The following is an 18,276-nucleotide window of genomic DNA, read 5'->3' on the forward strand; positions in this document are numbered from 1 at the left end:
ACAAATATGGAGACTTCGTCAAAGACACTGTTAGAAAGAGACATACCATTAAAGTCCTGGATTGCAGGAGAGCTGCATATGTAGTGCAAAGCTTACCAATACAGTATAAGACTTTAAAACTGTACTTTGTGGAATACTTTTAAGCCTTTAGTCAGATTCAGCTAGTGAACATAAGCATGCAGGTTTGTGAAGACTGAAACTAAAGTTCACTTTAATGAAGGCTTCAAAATAACTGCCCAGAGGTTTTAACAAAACTGACTTTTCTAGACTCTTCTACATAACTAGCCAGACAAAACTGAGTCAAAGATGTCTTGAAAGAAGCGTTTCACTACACTATAGAAGAGCATGGACACTGCAGTGAAGTTACCTGATTTCTGAATTATCCTGTACACCACCTCACTTTTAGCAGTTTGACATTTGACCAAAATGGTTGACAGCAATCAAGGCAATATTTAAAGCAGGTGTCTCCAACTCCAGTCCTCCAGAGCTACTGTCCTGCAGCTTCTAGATGCATCCCTACTCGAACACAGCTGAATCAAATGTTTGGATTACCTCTTCAGCCATCAATTTAGGCAATGGCCTGGTAACAAGCCATTCATTTGATTCAGGTGTGTCGGAACAAGGATGCTTCTAAAAGCTGCAGGATGGTAGCTCTAGAGGACTGGAGTTGGACAGCCCTGATTTAAAGCTTTTGTTATCATGTAAAAAAATATTAGAAAATAAATAATACCATGAAGAGACTAAGCCAATACTGTTTCTCACCCCTTTCCAGCTTTTCCACCATGAGAGTTTACTCTACAAGGCAAAACACATTTGTTTTTAAAAATACAGCACTTAGACTGGAGAGTTGATATTATTTGGTGGGTGTTTTAAAGCAGAGGAACTCTTCAATTATATTCTTCCATTATGAACAAATGCCACGAAAAGTTCAAAACACAAGAGTCGGCGTGTGTCTCGATATCTTTAACTTTCATCAAGTGCTCCATCTAAGTGATCACACTGGTTGATTGTTCCTACCTTCAGATACAAGCCGCATAAGCCCTCCTGAAATATAAAGAGAGTGATTCTACTTTTAAGTCATGAACATCAAAACAAGCTTGTCAAGCAGAATGTTTGTTCAAAGGTAAAAAGTTAGTTTGGGTTTAAAATGCACCTTCTTACAATGTAAAACATTACAGAGCTTCATTTTTTTTATGTCAAGAATTTTGAAGTCCACCACATGTAAAAGGTGTCTCCAGCAGATTTTATTATACAAGTACATGTCTTTACTATATACAACCTATCTGGGGGAGGCCACTTTCATACCTTCCTCATTTAGTCAGTGGTTGGCGTTCCTAATGAAGATCAAGAATAATACATGCTCTTTTTTTGGTGGTGGTTGGTGGGGTGGATTCATCTACATTTGACACTTAAGGAAAGTTGGTGTAAGGTGGATTGATGGCTAGCTGGTTCATTTGATTGTTGATTATGAAGATTTTCTATCAAAAAGAATCATATAATTTTTTTACATTTAAAACCAATAAACACACTGTAAATTTAAAAAAAAAAAGTGTCAGCTACCAGGAACTAATAATTCCTTTGAATACTCCTATAGGGTTTCTTCCACAGCAATGTTTTGTACAGCAGGTGGCGACCCTTCAGATGCTGTCACTTCACACATGACCATCAACTACTGCTAACATGGTTGCTAGCTGGTTTGTACATGCTTTTTAGATCGTACAGCAAGACACCAGAAGATCGCTATTGGTGAATAAGGATTAGCCTTTATTCGTGTTTGGAGGGGGAAAAAGACCACATATGCCATCATCCCTGTGGACAGCACACAATACTGGTGAGGAGCCGGGGTAGTGTCGAGCTCATGGGATTTGCAGTTTATAACAGTCAGTCACAACAAGAGGAAGTTAGCTGAGAATCCACAAAGTTGAAGAAGAAATAACAAGGCTGTGTACATTATTGTTATCATCATCGTTATTGTTGTCATTATTACCCGCAATGCCGTTTTATCACACAGCAGCAGACTGTCACTGCTGCCACATGAAGAGCAGGCCTCAAACACCCGCCAGAAAAAGTTGTACCACGCAAAACAACACAGTTACATAGAAAAATAGCACTGTCAAAAAGTTTCAGAAAGGTCTGTGAAGAAATCCCCAAATCCAAGATATCAAAAGAAAAAAAGATGACTTCCTTCTTCCAACAACTGATGGAAGTGTAAGAAGCTCTGAGTTTCTTCCAGGGATCTAAATTCAAAAGTTTGTGTCTCAGGTTTAAACATGTTCCCCCCAAAAAAGAAGACAAGGGAAAGGAAAACATACAGTACATACTGTATATCAAAGCTAGACCTACAACTCCCATTATACACCTGTGGCTTGATTAAGTCTTTGTGGATGAGGCCAGCAGCAAACAGGCTCATGGGATATGTGAAAGTCGGCCTTGGGAATGAAAATATAGTTATGTCAGGCTAAAATCACCTGAAGGAAAAAAAGCTGTTGCATAAAACAACAAAAGAAATATCAAGAACAATCATAATACTTGCAAGTGTGACTGTATAGCAGGTAACAAGAGCTAAGGTTTCAGTGCTCTCTGTAAATTTAAACAGTTCTATATAACAGTCAGCTAAGCCCCTCCCCCATTCAGTCACTGTCCAATCACAGCCTAGCACATGTAGCGAATTCAGCCTGTCAAATTTTTGAGTTCTTAGTATAGTGAAACAAACATTTGAAGAGTTTTTAATTGCCTTTGAGGGATTAAATTAAATATGGAGGAAATTAGCAGATGCTGTGGGGTTTTTTTTTAGACACACTAAAATAGTCCAGACTGGCTGGGCTACTTGAATTTCAAGGGGTGTGTGCTCATATTTGGTCTAAACAGGAGGGAGGAACTAGGAACTAGAGTTCAACACATCCAGGGTTTGTTGCGTTATCTGGCTCAGCAAAACCTAAAGCTTCAGTCGGATATAACAGCCATCACAATAAGGTTATTGACTTCCTGCTCCAGGCTCAAAATGGGCATTTTGCAGGTCATATGATTTTTCATCTGCACAAAATGATCCCTTATGAGTCCTGCCCACTCTGATCAGATGTCATCAGATGATGAGAAAATGGTGATAAAATTCTATAAAAATATTTACGAATAAAACCAGAGTATAATCCTGCTAAAAATCATTAATCTTGGCATTTAGCTCATAAAGAAAGAAAAACATTTTAATTCAAGTTAATTACTTGGTGCTGTTGTCTATTTTCAAGGTGATGGCTGCACATTAGCGTCTCAAACTTTTCACTGGACACATTCCAGTATTACAACAGTAATCTTTTGTATAGTAGGAGGCGAACATTAAATCAGCTAATGTCACAGGCCTACACTTGGGTAAATTTGTATTGTTTTTAGTTTCAGTTAGTTTGACCTATTTTATAGTTAAAACTGTCAGACTGGGATTTTAGGTTTTCTTACCCCTGAAAAAGAAGTTTCCAGAAGTACCAGTTTCATTTCAGCTTCGTTTTAATGTTAACAAGCTGTTAGCTAGGTTGATAATAGCTACAGCTAATTAATCTCCCAGAATTTAAGTTTTTCTGCTTTAATTTTACAGGGAGGAAACATGGTGTTCAGAAATGTATTACATTTAATTAAATGGCATTCGAAACACAGTTTCAGAACTTCTTTTGCTGTGTGCATAGACATTATATAAGACGGATGTAGCTTCCATGTTGGAAAAAGTAGCTAATGCAGAATTATCCAAAATCCTGCATTCTATCTAAAGGCCACTAGATGGCAATAGCTTTGGTCCGATTAAAGTCTACAGGAAAACATCTCTCTAAAGTTTACCACTCAGTTATGGAGAATAAAATGTTTTTGTTTTTTTTAAATTCTGTTAATTTTAATCACAATGTGTTTTTGAAATGACTACATGGGGCACACTCATTGGCTACTGGCTTGTGACTGACCGGCAGTTTTAGACTGCAATCGGCATCTTGTCATCACACCTGGTTACAAAGCACCAAGATGGCGAAAACACTCATCAGGAGGCTTCACACAACAGTATATATTGATGATATCTGAGTAGCTACGTTACTCTTTTATACCGTCTATGACTGTGGAGGAAAAATAGTGTTTTTAACCCTATTTTGGGTGGTAGTCACCAGTCTTTTGAAGCAGTTCTTTTTGGATTGGACTGGAGTTTCTACCACTTACAGTTATGGACCTCTCATATGTATTTAGATGGTGGTGTCAAAATAACTCTCTGAAACCAGAAGGTTTTATGCAAAACCCCCTCGGTTAAACTTTACTGTAGAATGCAAAGTGTGACAGGCGTAGCAACAGGGGAGCGAGGCTTAGCCAACTACAGTTAGTCTGTGGAGTTTCTATCCCATGCTGGTGACTTAGTAACAAAAACGGGCTAAAACGGAATCATAACAATAAATTCATACAGCAAACGTAAAATACAACCAAAAAAATAAAAATAATAATAACAAACCAATCCACAAATCCTGTGATCGGATCAAAGATTTTTTTAGTGTTTCTTATTTTTTAATATGCATATTTAATACCTCAGACAACACCTGAGAAAAAACTGACAAAATGATTCCAATGAGTTTTCTCTGAAATATATTCAATTATGTATATTACAACTATAATCACATAATTCAAGCATATATCATATACACATATATATCTAGTGAGAGAATAGTTTAATAGTCAATAGTACAGTTGTATGGTACAGTAGCAGTAGGGTGCATTTCTCTTTCTCATTGGGTAAAGTTTGAAGGAGAGGTATAGACAAGTATGTGTGTGAAAAATCTAAATATATGATTCATCAATACAATATGCAACAAAAAGAGAGAAAAAATAAAGAATAAGGAATAAAGACAAAGAAAGGGTATAGGCAGTTCAGTACTGTGTTTGAGAAGGTGTGTGTGTGTGTGTGTGTGTGTGTGTGTGTGTGTGTGTGTGTGTGTGTGTGTGTGTGTGTGTGTGTGTGTGTGTGAGGTCGAGGATCAGATTAGATCAGCACCATAAAAGTCCTTAACAACATCAACAACAACAACAATAAGGGTTAAAACCTTGGTGAGGACTGTGTGTGTGTGTGTGTGTGTGTGTGTGTGTGTGTGTGTGTGTGTGTGTGTGTGTGTGGCTGAAGGTTTCAGTCACTGTTCGATCTGGGCAGATCAACCTTAAACCAGTTAGTATTCAATTTTTGCACCTAGACATGATTGATGAGTAAAGAAACCGAAAGCAATCATGTTGCGTGATGGTTAAAAGTGTTTGTCAGTGTGTGTGCGTTTACATGTGAGCAAGACACATTCACCGAAATAAAACGCAAACCCGCCAGCGAAAATCTCCCCTTATACTTATCCTCGCACATCTGCTCACATCCAGCTGTTCGGATGGCTAATTATTATTTCCTCCTTCAGCTTCAAAAAGAAAAATAAAAGCCCCTCGATTTATGTCAGAATCAGACACGGAATCAAATAGAAGATAAAAACTGAAGTGCTTGAACGAGCTCACAGAGAAAACAAACACAAAGATTTTCTTTAAACTATACAATTTTTTTGTTGTTTTGCCTTCTTCCTGCCTCCGCCCACCCTCCTCCTCCCCCCTTCAGCGCCGAAAACAGTCTAAAATACCTCGCCTTGTCTCACGCTGTGTGAAATACCTGATTCGACCGTGATACATTCTCTGTTACACCTCTTCCTCTGACTAACCAGCTCTGTAAATTTGAAAATAGATTATTTGTTGTTTAGCAATAAACAGCTGGGAGGAAAAGCGCTTTATGTGGCCCCGTGACTGTCCAGCTAACAGCCCCTCCCGCCCCATATATAAAATATACAAAAGATTATCTCCAAAATCCTCCTCCTAAATACCTCTGCTAATAGAAAAATATACAATAATCCTATGTCAAAATCTCTTTGCGTTATTGACGAAAGCCCTGCTCTTCTTCCTCCCCCCGTCCTCCTCTTTGCTGGACTAGTCTTGCTTTCCTGCCCAGTTCAAAAATATACATGTTTTCTTTTTTTCCTATTTATAGAAAACAAAAAATTACACATCTGACCTCTTCTGGCTTGTGTCCATGCCTTGAGCTTAAAAAGTGAGATTTCACTGGCATATTGTGAATTCAACACCCTGTTTGAACTGGCCAGAGCGGCGGATGGAAACGCACTACCTGCAAAAACGCCATGCGGCACCGGGCGTAAGCACAGCACCAAGGGTAAAGCTGCCGAGGTGTCACGAGGTGGTGATACAGTACGGTGTGTGGATTCAGCAAAGCAGCATCTACAGAGTCAAACTCGGAAAATAAACTGTGTCGCCGCTGTGCTTTCCTGTCATGACATCCTGAAGCACAGCGCGCGCGCTAAAAGACGCTTGTGGCGTTTGCGCCCGGTGTCGCACGGTGCTTACTGCAGATCTACGTCAGCCTCCCCCCACCCCCGACTCGCCACTTCAACTAAAGTGCTGCTGTTGCTGGGTTGCCTTGTACCCTTGTCTCATCTCCGATGCCCCTCCCGCCTTTTCCGCCTCCGTCCGTCTCCTCACAAGTCTCCGTGCCGGCTCTCGTACTTGTTGATGATGTTCCTGCAGCGGCCCAGCTCTTTCCTCATGTCAGCCACCTCCTGGCGAAGGGCGGCGTTCTCTCGCTCCAGGAAGGCCGCGCGCACTGAGATCTGGTTCTCCTTCAGTCGCCGGGCGTCCCGCGAGCGCTTCGCTGCCTCGTTGTTTTTCACTCGCCGGCTCCAGTATTTCTCATCCTGTCGGCGGCGGCGGTGTGGTATGTTGGGGTGTGTGGGGAGGAAGGTGGAGGGAGGAGAGAAGAAGAAAAAAAAACAAAAAAACAAAAGAAGAGGAGAGAGTGGGATGAGAAGGTTCAGTCATTTGATGAGGGTGTCAAAAATGGGAGAAAGGAACGAAAGGTGGAAACAGCTGAATAGTCACAGGTACAAAATAACAAAACTATGACTGCCATTTTTATAACGTCACCATGATGACACTCAGTTATGAGCAGCAGACTGTGGTTGGATTCAAAAGCATAAAACATCCCAAACACAGGTGTGACGTATACCACATAAAAAGTGCTATACTTCTTATCCTAAAGCTTGTAGCTGCACTAGATAAATTAAAATGTTTCAGGGGTTAGCATTTACTGCTTCTCAGCAGTAAATGTTTGCTATGGCAGCTTAGAGAAGATGAACATTCATTAAACAGATTTACAGAGTGAAGAAAGTAGTTTAGGATAGCTGTGGTTTATATACACACACACACACATATATATATATATATATATATATATATATATATATATATATATATATATATATATATATATATATATATATATATATATATATATATATATATATATATATATATATATATGAAATACTCCTTTAAACTGCAGTTAGAATTACCAACAACAGCTTTTCTGTGCTTTTTATTGCCTGCAGGTCACGGTGTAAGATAAGCTACTCTAACTCTTAATTTCTTATATTAAAACACCTTTTCACACATAGACGCATAGACATCTAGCAATATACTGATCTGCATACACAAAAGACCAATAATATTCATCTTGCAATGACTACAAAAGGAATCAGTTTGACGGAAAACACCAGTAAGTGCTTGTGAAAACATTATCAATAACTTTTTATGAGGCATGTCATTCCTAATGCAGCTCTCTTCTGACCTGCCGAGCGCCTCAGCCGAATGAATAAATACGCCGCGGACATGACCTCTGGCCCCACAAAAGCCTGCAACGTTACTTTGGGGACTTTTTGCCAGGAAAGGAATTTGTTGGCCAATGAAAGTCTCACAAGAAGAAGACTGGAAGCAGCCCTGATGTTGTGTTAAACTTTGGGACCCATAGAGCAAAATAGGAGGTCAATCTGAGAATACAACCTCGTAGAGATATCTATCTGAAAGATTTATGCCGGGAAGCAAGCCCACATGCTTCACTGCCTTCATGGAGAGCTTTAATAAGGATCTTTAACATCTGGTTAAAGTTAGCATCATTCCACAATTAAACACAGCTATTATTGTATCCCTCTGCAACATTTTTAAAGAGATCTTGGGAATATTGCTGCTTTCTGATTTGTGTAAATATAAACACTAATTAGATCCTGGATTATTTCATAACTTTTAATCCAAGCCAGACTTTCCTGCTCATGAGAGCAGATAAATCTTAACCGTAGAGCGGAATATTAAAGCTCGTTTATGAGAAGCCGTTCTCAACTTCATCTTTAACTCTGGCCGGAGATCATTTTTCCAACCTTCCTATATATGATTTATAAAACCGGCAATGGCTGAACAGAGCAAGGTGAGCGCCTCCATCTCTCCATAAATTATAAACGCCTCGGGAGCTGCAGCTGCTCCGCACTGAACTATGAAAGCACGAGCCATTGATCAGAGACTTTCCTAGTGTGCAATGAGCTGAGTACAAAATATTTCAGGATTCCCGTCAGGAGGCATCAATACCAGTGGGCGTCACGCTCCCTTCGTTTTTTTTTTCCACTCCGCACAGGAGCTGTCAGAGCCGTGGCCTTTTGTTATGATGAAGTTTAGAGTTTAAAATGAAACAACGTGGCTGTGGCTTCTATTTAAGACAGATACTAAAGGAAAATGTGACCTTCTGCTGAGCTATATGTGAATCTTTATGCAGGTTTTATCTTTAGGTACCTTTACAACACCTGAGATTTACTAGTGGGCCTTATTTTTAATTTTTATTTTATTTTATTTTAAGTATTTAATTTGATTTTACTCATTTCATCTTATAAAATAATTTATCCCAAACTCTATTTTTGAATACAATTAAAATTGTGTTCTTGTGCTGCAAAAACAATTTTGAAATTGCAAGTAGATTTTTAAAAAGTAGACTCTACAACTAAATTTAAAACGGGAAACTGGTCCATTATGGATATATATATATTTTACTAGCCATTAAATTAGAAACACAGCAAGCAGCGGAGCATTTTCTTTCCCCAAATAGCTTTAAAAATCCTTTCCTGTAGTGAATTTGGACGTAAAGGAAACAAAAGGATTGTGGGAGATGTAGTACCTTCTGCTCGTCAGGAACCAGCATCTTGCGGGCCTTCTTGATCATCGGCTGAGGTTTCAGCTCGTCCTCCGTGAAGCGGTGCCGCCGTGGGTCAAATGCCTCCTGGCCTGGCACGCTGGACAACGCTAGGTCCGCCGGGTCAGGGTCAAAGTTCACCATGATGTCGCTGTTGCCGTTGGTGCCGGCTGGAGGTCCAGGGGGGGCCGGAGGGCAGGTAGAAGGGGGTGACGGGTCCTGAGGCACTGCCTGACCACCTGGAAGCGAAAGAAAATGTTGGTTATCTCAGATCAAATGATTAGCTTGTCAGCTAAGATACCCATCTATAATCAATCTTCCAGTTATCAGCTGAAGCCCATCACAGTTTCTACAGGATGAGAAGTGGAGTACCTGGACAGATTAGTGAGTTAGTGAGCTTCTAGTTGCAGGAACATGTTATATATAATATACATGAATCCACACGGTTCCTTACAAAATAAATCAAGTTTCAGTAATGTCAGCTATATTCTGGCATCCCTTAAAAATTGTCTTAATCATCATACTGGAAATAAAAAGCTCATGAGAATTAAAGTACAACATTTGCCATCAGAACTCTTTCTCACATGTAAATTTGCTCGTGCCACCCGGAAAACTGACATGAAAATCATTTTTTTTGTGTGTAACATATAAAACAGAGGGTCGCACACTGAGATTAAGATGAGTCACAGCACCAGGATCATTAAACAGCTACTGACAGCGGACTGTGACATTAGCCTGCAGGCTGTTCTCGCCACGTTAAAGTGTGGACAGGACACAGATACACAAACATGACATGAGCACTGATGATGTTTTCATGGTAGCGTTTATCACAATGTAAACTTCCAGATGAAGCAGACTATTTGAGTTCTTCAGAGATGCTTTTTCTCTGAACTTCCTTTTTTGTGTCTCAGATATTTATATTAGATCTTATTACATAACTAAAAATCATACTGCCTCTTAATTTGTTATCAGTTATTAGAATCCCTGCCAGTGCAACATTTTTATGGTGCCATTCGTTAATTGTTCATGTGTTACTTTTGCCAGTTTAATTAAATTTTTTTGTTGGCAATATGTGACACTTGTTGTGTGAATAAACTAAAAAAGAGGCAAGAAGGGAGCAGAGAGAAAGAATACGAGCGCTTGTTAATTGTCTTTCCAGTGAACAATAATCTGCACTACAGTCCAAAATCAGCAGCTTAATTACTCGTTTAGCTGTCCAATCATCAGCATCTAGTTTTATCTGCAGATTAGAGCCCATCTGCCCTGACCGAGGACGGTCGCACGCCACAGAGATGCGAACTGAAGATGACGACATGAAACAATCCCCACCAATCAGGACACTGGAAAAACACTCTGTTAAATTGTATTATATTTAAAGGAGTAACAATGTAATTACATTTAGATTCATTTACACACTTACATTTGTTCTCGATAGTTACAGTGAATTTATTAGTTTTAGCTGATGTACAAACATGACTACACTCTGAATACAGCCTGACATGTCTGCCCTATGAAACACCAGGCGACAGACTTTTCAACTTTAAACTGTTTTTAACCAGCATTTTTTATTGCTTTATATTTATTTACTGACATTTTGGATGACGGTACCTTTTATTTTATTTTATGTTTTTATTATCCTTATACATTTATTTTATTTATTGATGTGTTTTTAGTTTATTATTTCCAGTACGCTCTGATTGTTCTCAATTTATTTCACTCTACTTCTTTTCTACTTGTAGAGCTGATATTTCACTGTCATTTATTTGATGTTATGTCCTTTGAATTTATTTTAAAGAGCTTATTATTGTATATTTTTGGTTATGTTTTAATATCGTTTGTTTTGTCTTATATTCAGCTTTTATCCATCTGAACTGCAATGACTTCTGCAAACTTTGACTTATAGTGTAGATCAAACTTTCTGAACTCAGAATATTTTAATAATTTATTGTTTTTATGGGATGAAAAATAAACAGCCCCTCTGCCTGTGGGTGATTTCTGACCACTCTGCATGCAAAAAGGTAACAGCCTCTCCAAGTCTATGTATGATCTTCATTTTAATAACTAAACAAGAAACAGATGCATCTAAAAATACTCATTTTTACAATATGTCAGTGACGTGTTACTTCAAATAATTTCCCCCAGGGATCAATAAAGTATTCTGATTCTGATCATGATCCATCACAGTTCACAGGTTATTGTAATGTGCCTGTACGAGGGGGGGGGGGGGATCTTTTCTTGCCTTCTGGGCTGTTTTGCACAAACTAATGAAAGTTCAAATCCAGTGACAATGACAAATGATTTTTGAGAAGCAGCTTTACACTAACAGTGACATCAAAGTCAAATGTATCTCACTTCACTAAAATTGGACCAATATCCTGAGAGGAGTAGCGACTCTTTCATTGGACGGACAGATGCATCGGTCCTTCAGCTAGATAAAACTGAATCAGCGTCACTGAATTCTAAATATCTAAATCTGAAGGTGAGACAGAAGCTTTAGAGAGCTCTGCCTACAAGCAAATAAAATCAAGATAAAATTTTATTTAAATTCAATAATTGAGGTTTTGATGTCCAGTGTTGTGCTAAACATGACAGGACCTCTGGTAGGACTGAATATACAAAGATATGCACTTATAACTCTTTTAGGCGATGAAAATATCTAATTCAAGTATGTTCAAGATCATAAAAAAAAGGTTTTGGGAAAAAGCAGCAAAGCACGGGGAGACGTTTTTGTCTCAGTGTTTAAATCCCACTCAGGTCAAACCCCTCCAGCTTTAGTGTTTGCTGTTGGACTCTAGAGGCCGCTGGCTGCAGAGTCACATGTGCTGCACACTCTGCCTCTCATCCTTTATCCAGAGAGCAGCAGAGAGCCAGGAATGATTCCCACTGAGATAAGTAGGATTATCCCATACACAGTGGACAATATATTCAAATGCTTTTCCCCATTAAACCTGAACATATCACCGTTTCTTCTACACCTTTAACAACGCGCTTAATTCTTCACATTCGACTTCAAATTTCGACGACAAGAAGCATCTTGTCTCTCCGTAGTGATGCCAAGTCACCACCAAGTGTCACCATCGAGCCAGGAACGTGTCATACTCGATTTACGACATGCAGAAGAGAGGAGCTTTTTTCTTTAACCCTTTGCAGTGTCTGATATTTAAAAGAACATCCTAGTGCTGGCTAAAGATTTAGAATGATTATGCATGAGCCACACATTTAGACAAATGTGGTTAGAAAGGAAAGAAAAAAACTATTTGAAGAGAGCAGATGATTCAGAGATGGTGCTGCAGTGGACTTTTTTCCCCCTGTGTTGACTCCAGCTGGCTTTACTCAAACGCCACTTTTACATGAGCTACCAAAGCACTAAAAGGGGGTTCAAATAATTAAGAATGAACACAATTATTTAAATGTTGGGAAGTGGAAGTGTGGCAGAGTGGGGGAGGGGGCAAAATCTGTGGAAGCGATTCCTGGATGCGGATATTAAACTGTGTGGCAGTGAAGCTTTTTCCCTGCAGCTATATTTCTGAATGTAACATTATAATAGAAGAGCGGCTCTATTTTCAGCCGGCTGCTTCATTTCTTTCCCGTTTCTGATTGAAAAAACATATTCCCCCCCGCAAATGTTTCTTCCTTGGAATAGAGGCATAAAAATGCTAGTTGAGCAATCATCCGCCACTACTCAGACCTCCACTGTGGCGACATTTGTAAGATGCTTTTTTGGAGCTCCAGGCTCGGCGCCACAGATTATAAATAACTTCAAAGCTGGTGACCAAAATCAACCAAAACAGCCGTGGAAAGATTTCAGACACTTGAGCAAATGAAGCAGAGAAGAGATAGGAGGCAGGAAGAGTGAGGAGAGATTGTGAAGATTTAGCATTAATAGAATGACATAATTTTGTCATATGACAGAAAACCTCTAAAAGCCCTCAGCTGTCGCAGCCTTTGTGCTTCTGAAGCATTTCTTTCCCTTTTTTTGAAACGTGGGAAAGACATGTCGGTCAGAGCGGCAGGACTGACACTGATTTTCTACTCAAACTGCTGCTGTGAGCAGTCCCTCATGTTTTCATGTCAGCCACAATACCACAACCAAATCCTCCACGGGCTCTGGGAAGTCAGGCTTTATGACAGGCAGGAGGCGGGACATGTGAGGTAAGCGAAGGGTCAAATCGCCACACCGTGTTCTCCCAATAAAATCCAGCTGAAAACACTTGACTACACGCTGAGCGTGGCGAGTGGGAGGCTGTGGGTATGTAAACTTTCTGAATGGTGGCTTTTTTCAGGTTTCAACTTGCGCTGAACTCGGAGATAAAAAAAAAAAAGTCTTACGACTGTTTACATCCAATCATGACTCCACGATGTCGATCTGACATTCGCCTCCACTTTTACACAACTTGTTGCCAAAACATCCCACAGTTGTTGTTTGTTTGGTTCTTTTTTTTTTTGTTTTATCTGAAATGAGAGGCTGGATTTACATAAGCGTCCGGTGTGACACGCATGCATCACTATGCTCTGCCCTCTGCAGCTGTTATTCTTCAGAGCTGCTATTCTTTGTTCCAAGCCTGAGTGGAAAAGATGACTTTTTTGTGTATTTGGTTATTTTGGTTTTCCAGTGCCCAATAGCAATCAAACCAAGGTTTGTATACAAAAGTCACATGGGCCCACAGACCCAGTGGTTTGTTTACTGGATCGAGGGTAGGCGACATGTCACCCTGCAGAGTTTGACACTTTGGCAGAGGAGACAAAATGCGACTTGAGCTCCAAACTGAATTTCACCCATATCTGCGCCGTAACCCAATGACACCACTGTCATCTCCTAAATACATGAATGACAGAACTGACCTGCACAAGCTGCAAATAAATCCCTGCAAACATTCATGATCTTAGTGTAGAATCTGAAGGCATAAACAACAGATGGAAAAATCCAGATGGAAACTTACAGTTATAAAACTGTTTACTAATTTCTCATTGTTGAAACATCTTTAGTTGTAAAAGTGAGGGTCAGAAAGTAGACGAAGAAAGTAAATAAAGCATGGAATAAGCAAACAGAATCTTATAAAAGATACAGCTTTGAATCCATATAAGTAATTATTAATGTATCTGTTGACAGTAATACCTCTGTGGAGGAAAACACAGCTATAGTAACGCAATATTTGTTTTTAGTGAAATGGGACACATGCTAACAAATTCTGTGCACAAAGTGTGTGGCTGTGTAAACTTTCTCTTAAAGTGTTTCACGAAAAAGAAATTTAATGCAAAAGATCCCAGTCTTCCTCCTACTGTGGCCTTCGCTGGAAATCAAAAGCATGGCCTCTACCTTTGTGATTTGTTAATCAAACTTGAATCACAGGCACCATCAGTAAACATATTCAAATTGGATTTCTCAATCAAAGCAGCATTTGAGGCGTTTCTGTCTCTATTTGGAACCCGTAGATTTAAAAATGAGCCCAACACAAAACTGATGACGGGTAAAGTGAATAGAACTGATCATATTGTTAAAATGCATTCCTTTGACTTGGTTCCTTTGACTTGTACCATCCACAGTGGATCCTTCCACACTCAAACTCACAAAAACTGCTCAGGAACCGCTGGATCAACAAAACAAAGAGCCCAAAGTGTCACCAGTCCTCCAAACTAACCAGATCCCTCTGCAACTGAACACCGTAGGACAGCGGTCCCCAACCCCCGGGCCTCGGACCGGTACCGGTCCGTGAGTCGTTTGGTACCGGGCCCCGAGAGTTGAGGCTCAGGTCTGAAATGTATGGTTTTCAGGGTTTTTATCGGTTTTCAGCGTTATTTTGTTATCGTTTTTTATCGTTAACTCGGTTTTCCTGGGTCTTTTCACGTGTGTTATGAATAAATCTTTTTTTTTTTGGTACCGGTACTAGTTTTATTTTGTTGTATTTATCTGTATAAACTGGTCCGTGGCGCAAAAAAGGCTGGGGACCGCTGCTGTAGGAAGAGCGAGAAAAGGTCTGATCCACGGAGGCTCCTCACCCAAAGGACCCAAAGGATACACTACCTATATCTGATGCCAGACAAAAGTAGCCACACCTGGGCCTCAACAGGTCAACAAACACCTACAAAAGGAGTGTGGTTTTAACATGGTGATTTGCTCTGCATAGACCTTACTGTTCATTATTTTGACAAGGCATTCTTTATGTCTGTTTTTAAGCTCATATCCATCCAACTGTTTTCTCCAAATATCCAATTTAGGATTGGAGTCGAACCCAGGACCTTCTTGCTGTGAGGGTCTCCATGCTACACCAAACTCATATTTTCTTATTTGCAGTTTGGCCACAGGAAATGGCATTTAAAAAATGATAATTATTTTTCTATTTGGATTTTTTTCCAAAATAACAGCAACAACTTAAAAAATGCCCAATAAAATATTAAAATACAGAAAAGATTTGAATTACAGTGAAAACATCCCTTCGCTATAAGCTGTACGGTTCTTCTTGCACAGTTGCAAACCCTCATCATTTCTAAATGCAATGCACCATACTGTATATTCCAATCTCTTCTATCCTCTGATCCATCTGTTTGCCCAGGAAGCAGTGAGACCATCAAATAAAGTGCTGTTGGCTTGATCTGTGTCTCTGGCAGCTGGACGGAGCTGATCCTGGATAAGTCTGCCCAAAGCCCCGTCCTAATAACAACCATTTTGGGCAAAAAGTTGAAACTGCTCCAAGAACACGACTCCCGCTGCTGCTGGGTAAACACTTGCCAAGCGAGGATTCGTCTGGCTTCATTTCCTGTCTGAGAGCGGGAGCCATTTGGAGGAAGCAGCCACTGACTCGCGGATTCCCTCTCTGCTTTCATTAATTTAGCTGAGATTATGCGTTTTCCTCTCTCTGCATGTCACTGCCTGTCAATCTGTCATCCTCCAGCTCCGGACAAGGAGTTCAACTGAAGTGGTTTTGGATTGAAGCAAGTTGTACCCAAAAGATTTGCTAAAACTCCACAAATATCACATTTAAATCCGACGTTTCTACCTGAGGACCAACAAGAAAGTTATTACATTAACTCCGACACAGTCAAGACTTTTCAAGGTCTCTGAAGGTCCCATTTCATGAAATTCAAGGTTTAAGATTAGCCCTTTCATTTCTTATTCATGTTGTCGTCAAATCAAGAAAAATGCCTCGTTTTAAAACAGCTTCTCCATCGTGTGAAAGCTCCATCACAGGAATCGCCTCAGGACGTGAAGAGCTGATCCTCGGATGGAGCGTACCGAGGCATACTGATGAATCTGGGTGATGTATTTTAACTTTAAAAACATCAAAAACATTTTGGTCCTCTTCTAAGACAGCTAAGATGGGGTTTTTTTTTATTTTCACAGTCAAACAGAATTTTCAACATCAATGATCTTAAAAAAATTGAGGAAAAGTGTTTTAGATTCTGTCCTTGAGCTGCTTGGATGTTCAGAAATCGTACCGGGAGGAATCAGCTGTCGTGGGCAGAGACGCCCACAGCAGCAGAAAATAGACAGGTTGAGGTTTGAGAGTCAGGTGAGCAACGCTTCCTCTTGACTAATCTCTTGTTTGATCTAACTTTACTTTCACCGGGTCCACCTACACGTAAAGTGGAATGCAACAAACTAAGAGCTGCTCTGTGTGGAAGAGGCATTTTGGGAAATGTAGGAAAGCTTAACAGGCGGAACAAAATCTGTTAGTACGGCACAAAATCCTCCTCGTGCACGCATCGTCGACAGCGGCGGCGGCAACTTCTGCTCTCTGACGCAGAACTTTTTCCCTTTCAATCTTCTCCTGTTTCAGCAGCTTCTTGTGTAATAAAGGGAAACAAAGCAATTACCAGGAGAATAGTAATTATGCTAATTATACAAGGATGGAGGTAACAATTAACATCTATTGCAATCACTGTAATTGAGTCGATTTTTGTGTACGCTTTCATCGGTTTTTCATCCTCGGCGAGTTTTCATTACAGTGAAATACGGCATTGTAGTTAAACTGCAATTACAAGCTCTGCTAACTCTGACTCGCATGTGTCCTGTGCACAGATTTTGCTTTAGCTGTTACTCTGCTGTTACTTTTAGCTTTATATGACAAAGACACATTGCTAAAGTTTTTTTTGTAGTCGTTATTGTTGGTTTTCCCAGCACCGAAGTGATCCTACATGGCATTTTATTGCTGCAACCCAGTCGCCCTCTCTTGTGTGTCTCAGTTTTCATGACTTGTTCTCAAACTGCACAATAGAACAGGCTAAATGCAAATGACTTCTGAAATGACACAGGATATATTAGCTTAATTACCAACACGGTCATGGTGCTTACATACACACTCTATGCAATGCGGCAAATTCACGGCATGTGATGCAAATTCATGTTAATACGAGTCAAAATATTTCAACTTTAGTCAAAAATTTGCCTCATGCTGTGTCGCAAAACACATCAGCTGGGACTCTACTGATGCAACCGACAATCAGAAACAGAGGAGGAGCTCTCCAACACTGTTCGAGGGCGGCCAGTGCTGCTAGTTAAACTCTGCCTATATACAGAGAGAGGAAAAACTGGAGACGGCTCGGAGTGAAACTGTAGAACTTCTTAAGTTCAGAGACTATGTTACTGTAACTTGACTCCAGCTATCAGTTGCACTCCTCTTCATCAGACTGGCTGTTAGGTGCAAAGCTTAATTTATGCTTCTCTTTTCAATTTGATTCAATTAGATTTTTATAGCATCACAACAACAACGCAACAAGGCGCTTTATATTTCAAGGTAAAGACCGTAGAATATCACCAAAAAATCCCCAACAGTGAGAAAATCCCCTGAGAGCAAGCACTGAATCTTTGCAGGTACAGGCAAGTGAACACAACAGCCAGACCTTGTGCAGGGAGATAAAAATAAAGTCACAGTTTCAAATGAATTCATAGCAGTGACATTGAGCATTGGAACTATTTTTCCAACCCTTTAAACCTGATTTTTCCTCAACAGCCACTTTTGACAGTTTCAGTCTCTTCTGTAGATTACCCCAGCTGCATATTTATGAGCTTTTTTCTCTTATTCTGTTCTGACTTTGGGGACAAATATTTGTAAAATATTGTGATGGCATAGGCCAGACTGGTTATATTTGCTACACATACACTGTATGTACACAGATAAGAGGGAACCAGCCTCAGCGGAGAATTATATATAGAAACCAACCAGTAGAAAAGTCTGCAAACATACATAGATGGCCACTTAGCTGCAGCAAACAGAGAGGAGTGATGT

General features: G+C 39.9%; 1 protein-coding gene across 1 annotated transcript in view; it reads right to left on the reverse strand.

The window, feature by feature from the left end:
* Positions 1–1,744: 1,744 nt before the first annotated feature.
* Positions 1,745–18,276, reverse strand: part of dbpa (D site albumin promoter binding protein a) — a 41,277-nt gene continuing 24,745 nt past the window's right edge. The window contains exons 4-5 of the mRNA XM_085261892.1: positions 9,038–9,291; positions 1,745–6,737 (exon numbers count right to left, since the gene is read on the reverse strand). Coding sequence (XP_085118018.1) covers positions 6,522–6,737; positions 9,038–9,291 — 470 coding nt within the window. The 3' untranslated portion in view covers positions 1,745–6,521. The remainder of the gene's footprint in view (positions 6,738–9,037; positions 9,292–18,276) is intronic.

The sequence above is a fragment of the Mchenga conophoros genome, linkage group LG22 (assembly GCF_057382185.1).
Source record: "Mchenga conophoros isolate Kocher_MC1m ecotype Shallow Benthic linkage group LG22, M_conophoros_male_GT1.1, whole genome shotgun sequence".
In the NCBI taxonomy this organism is placed as follows: Eukaryota; Metazoa; Chordata; class Actinopteri; order Cichliformes; family Cichlidae; genus Mchenga; species Mchenga conophoros.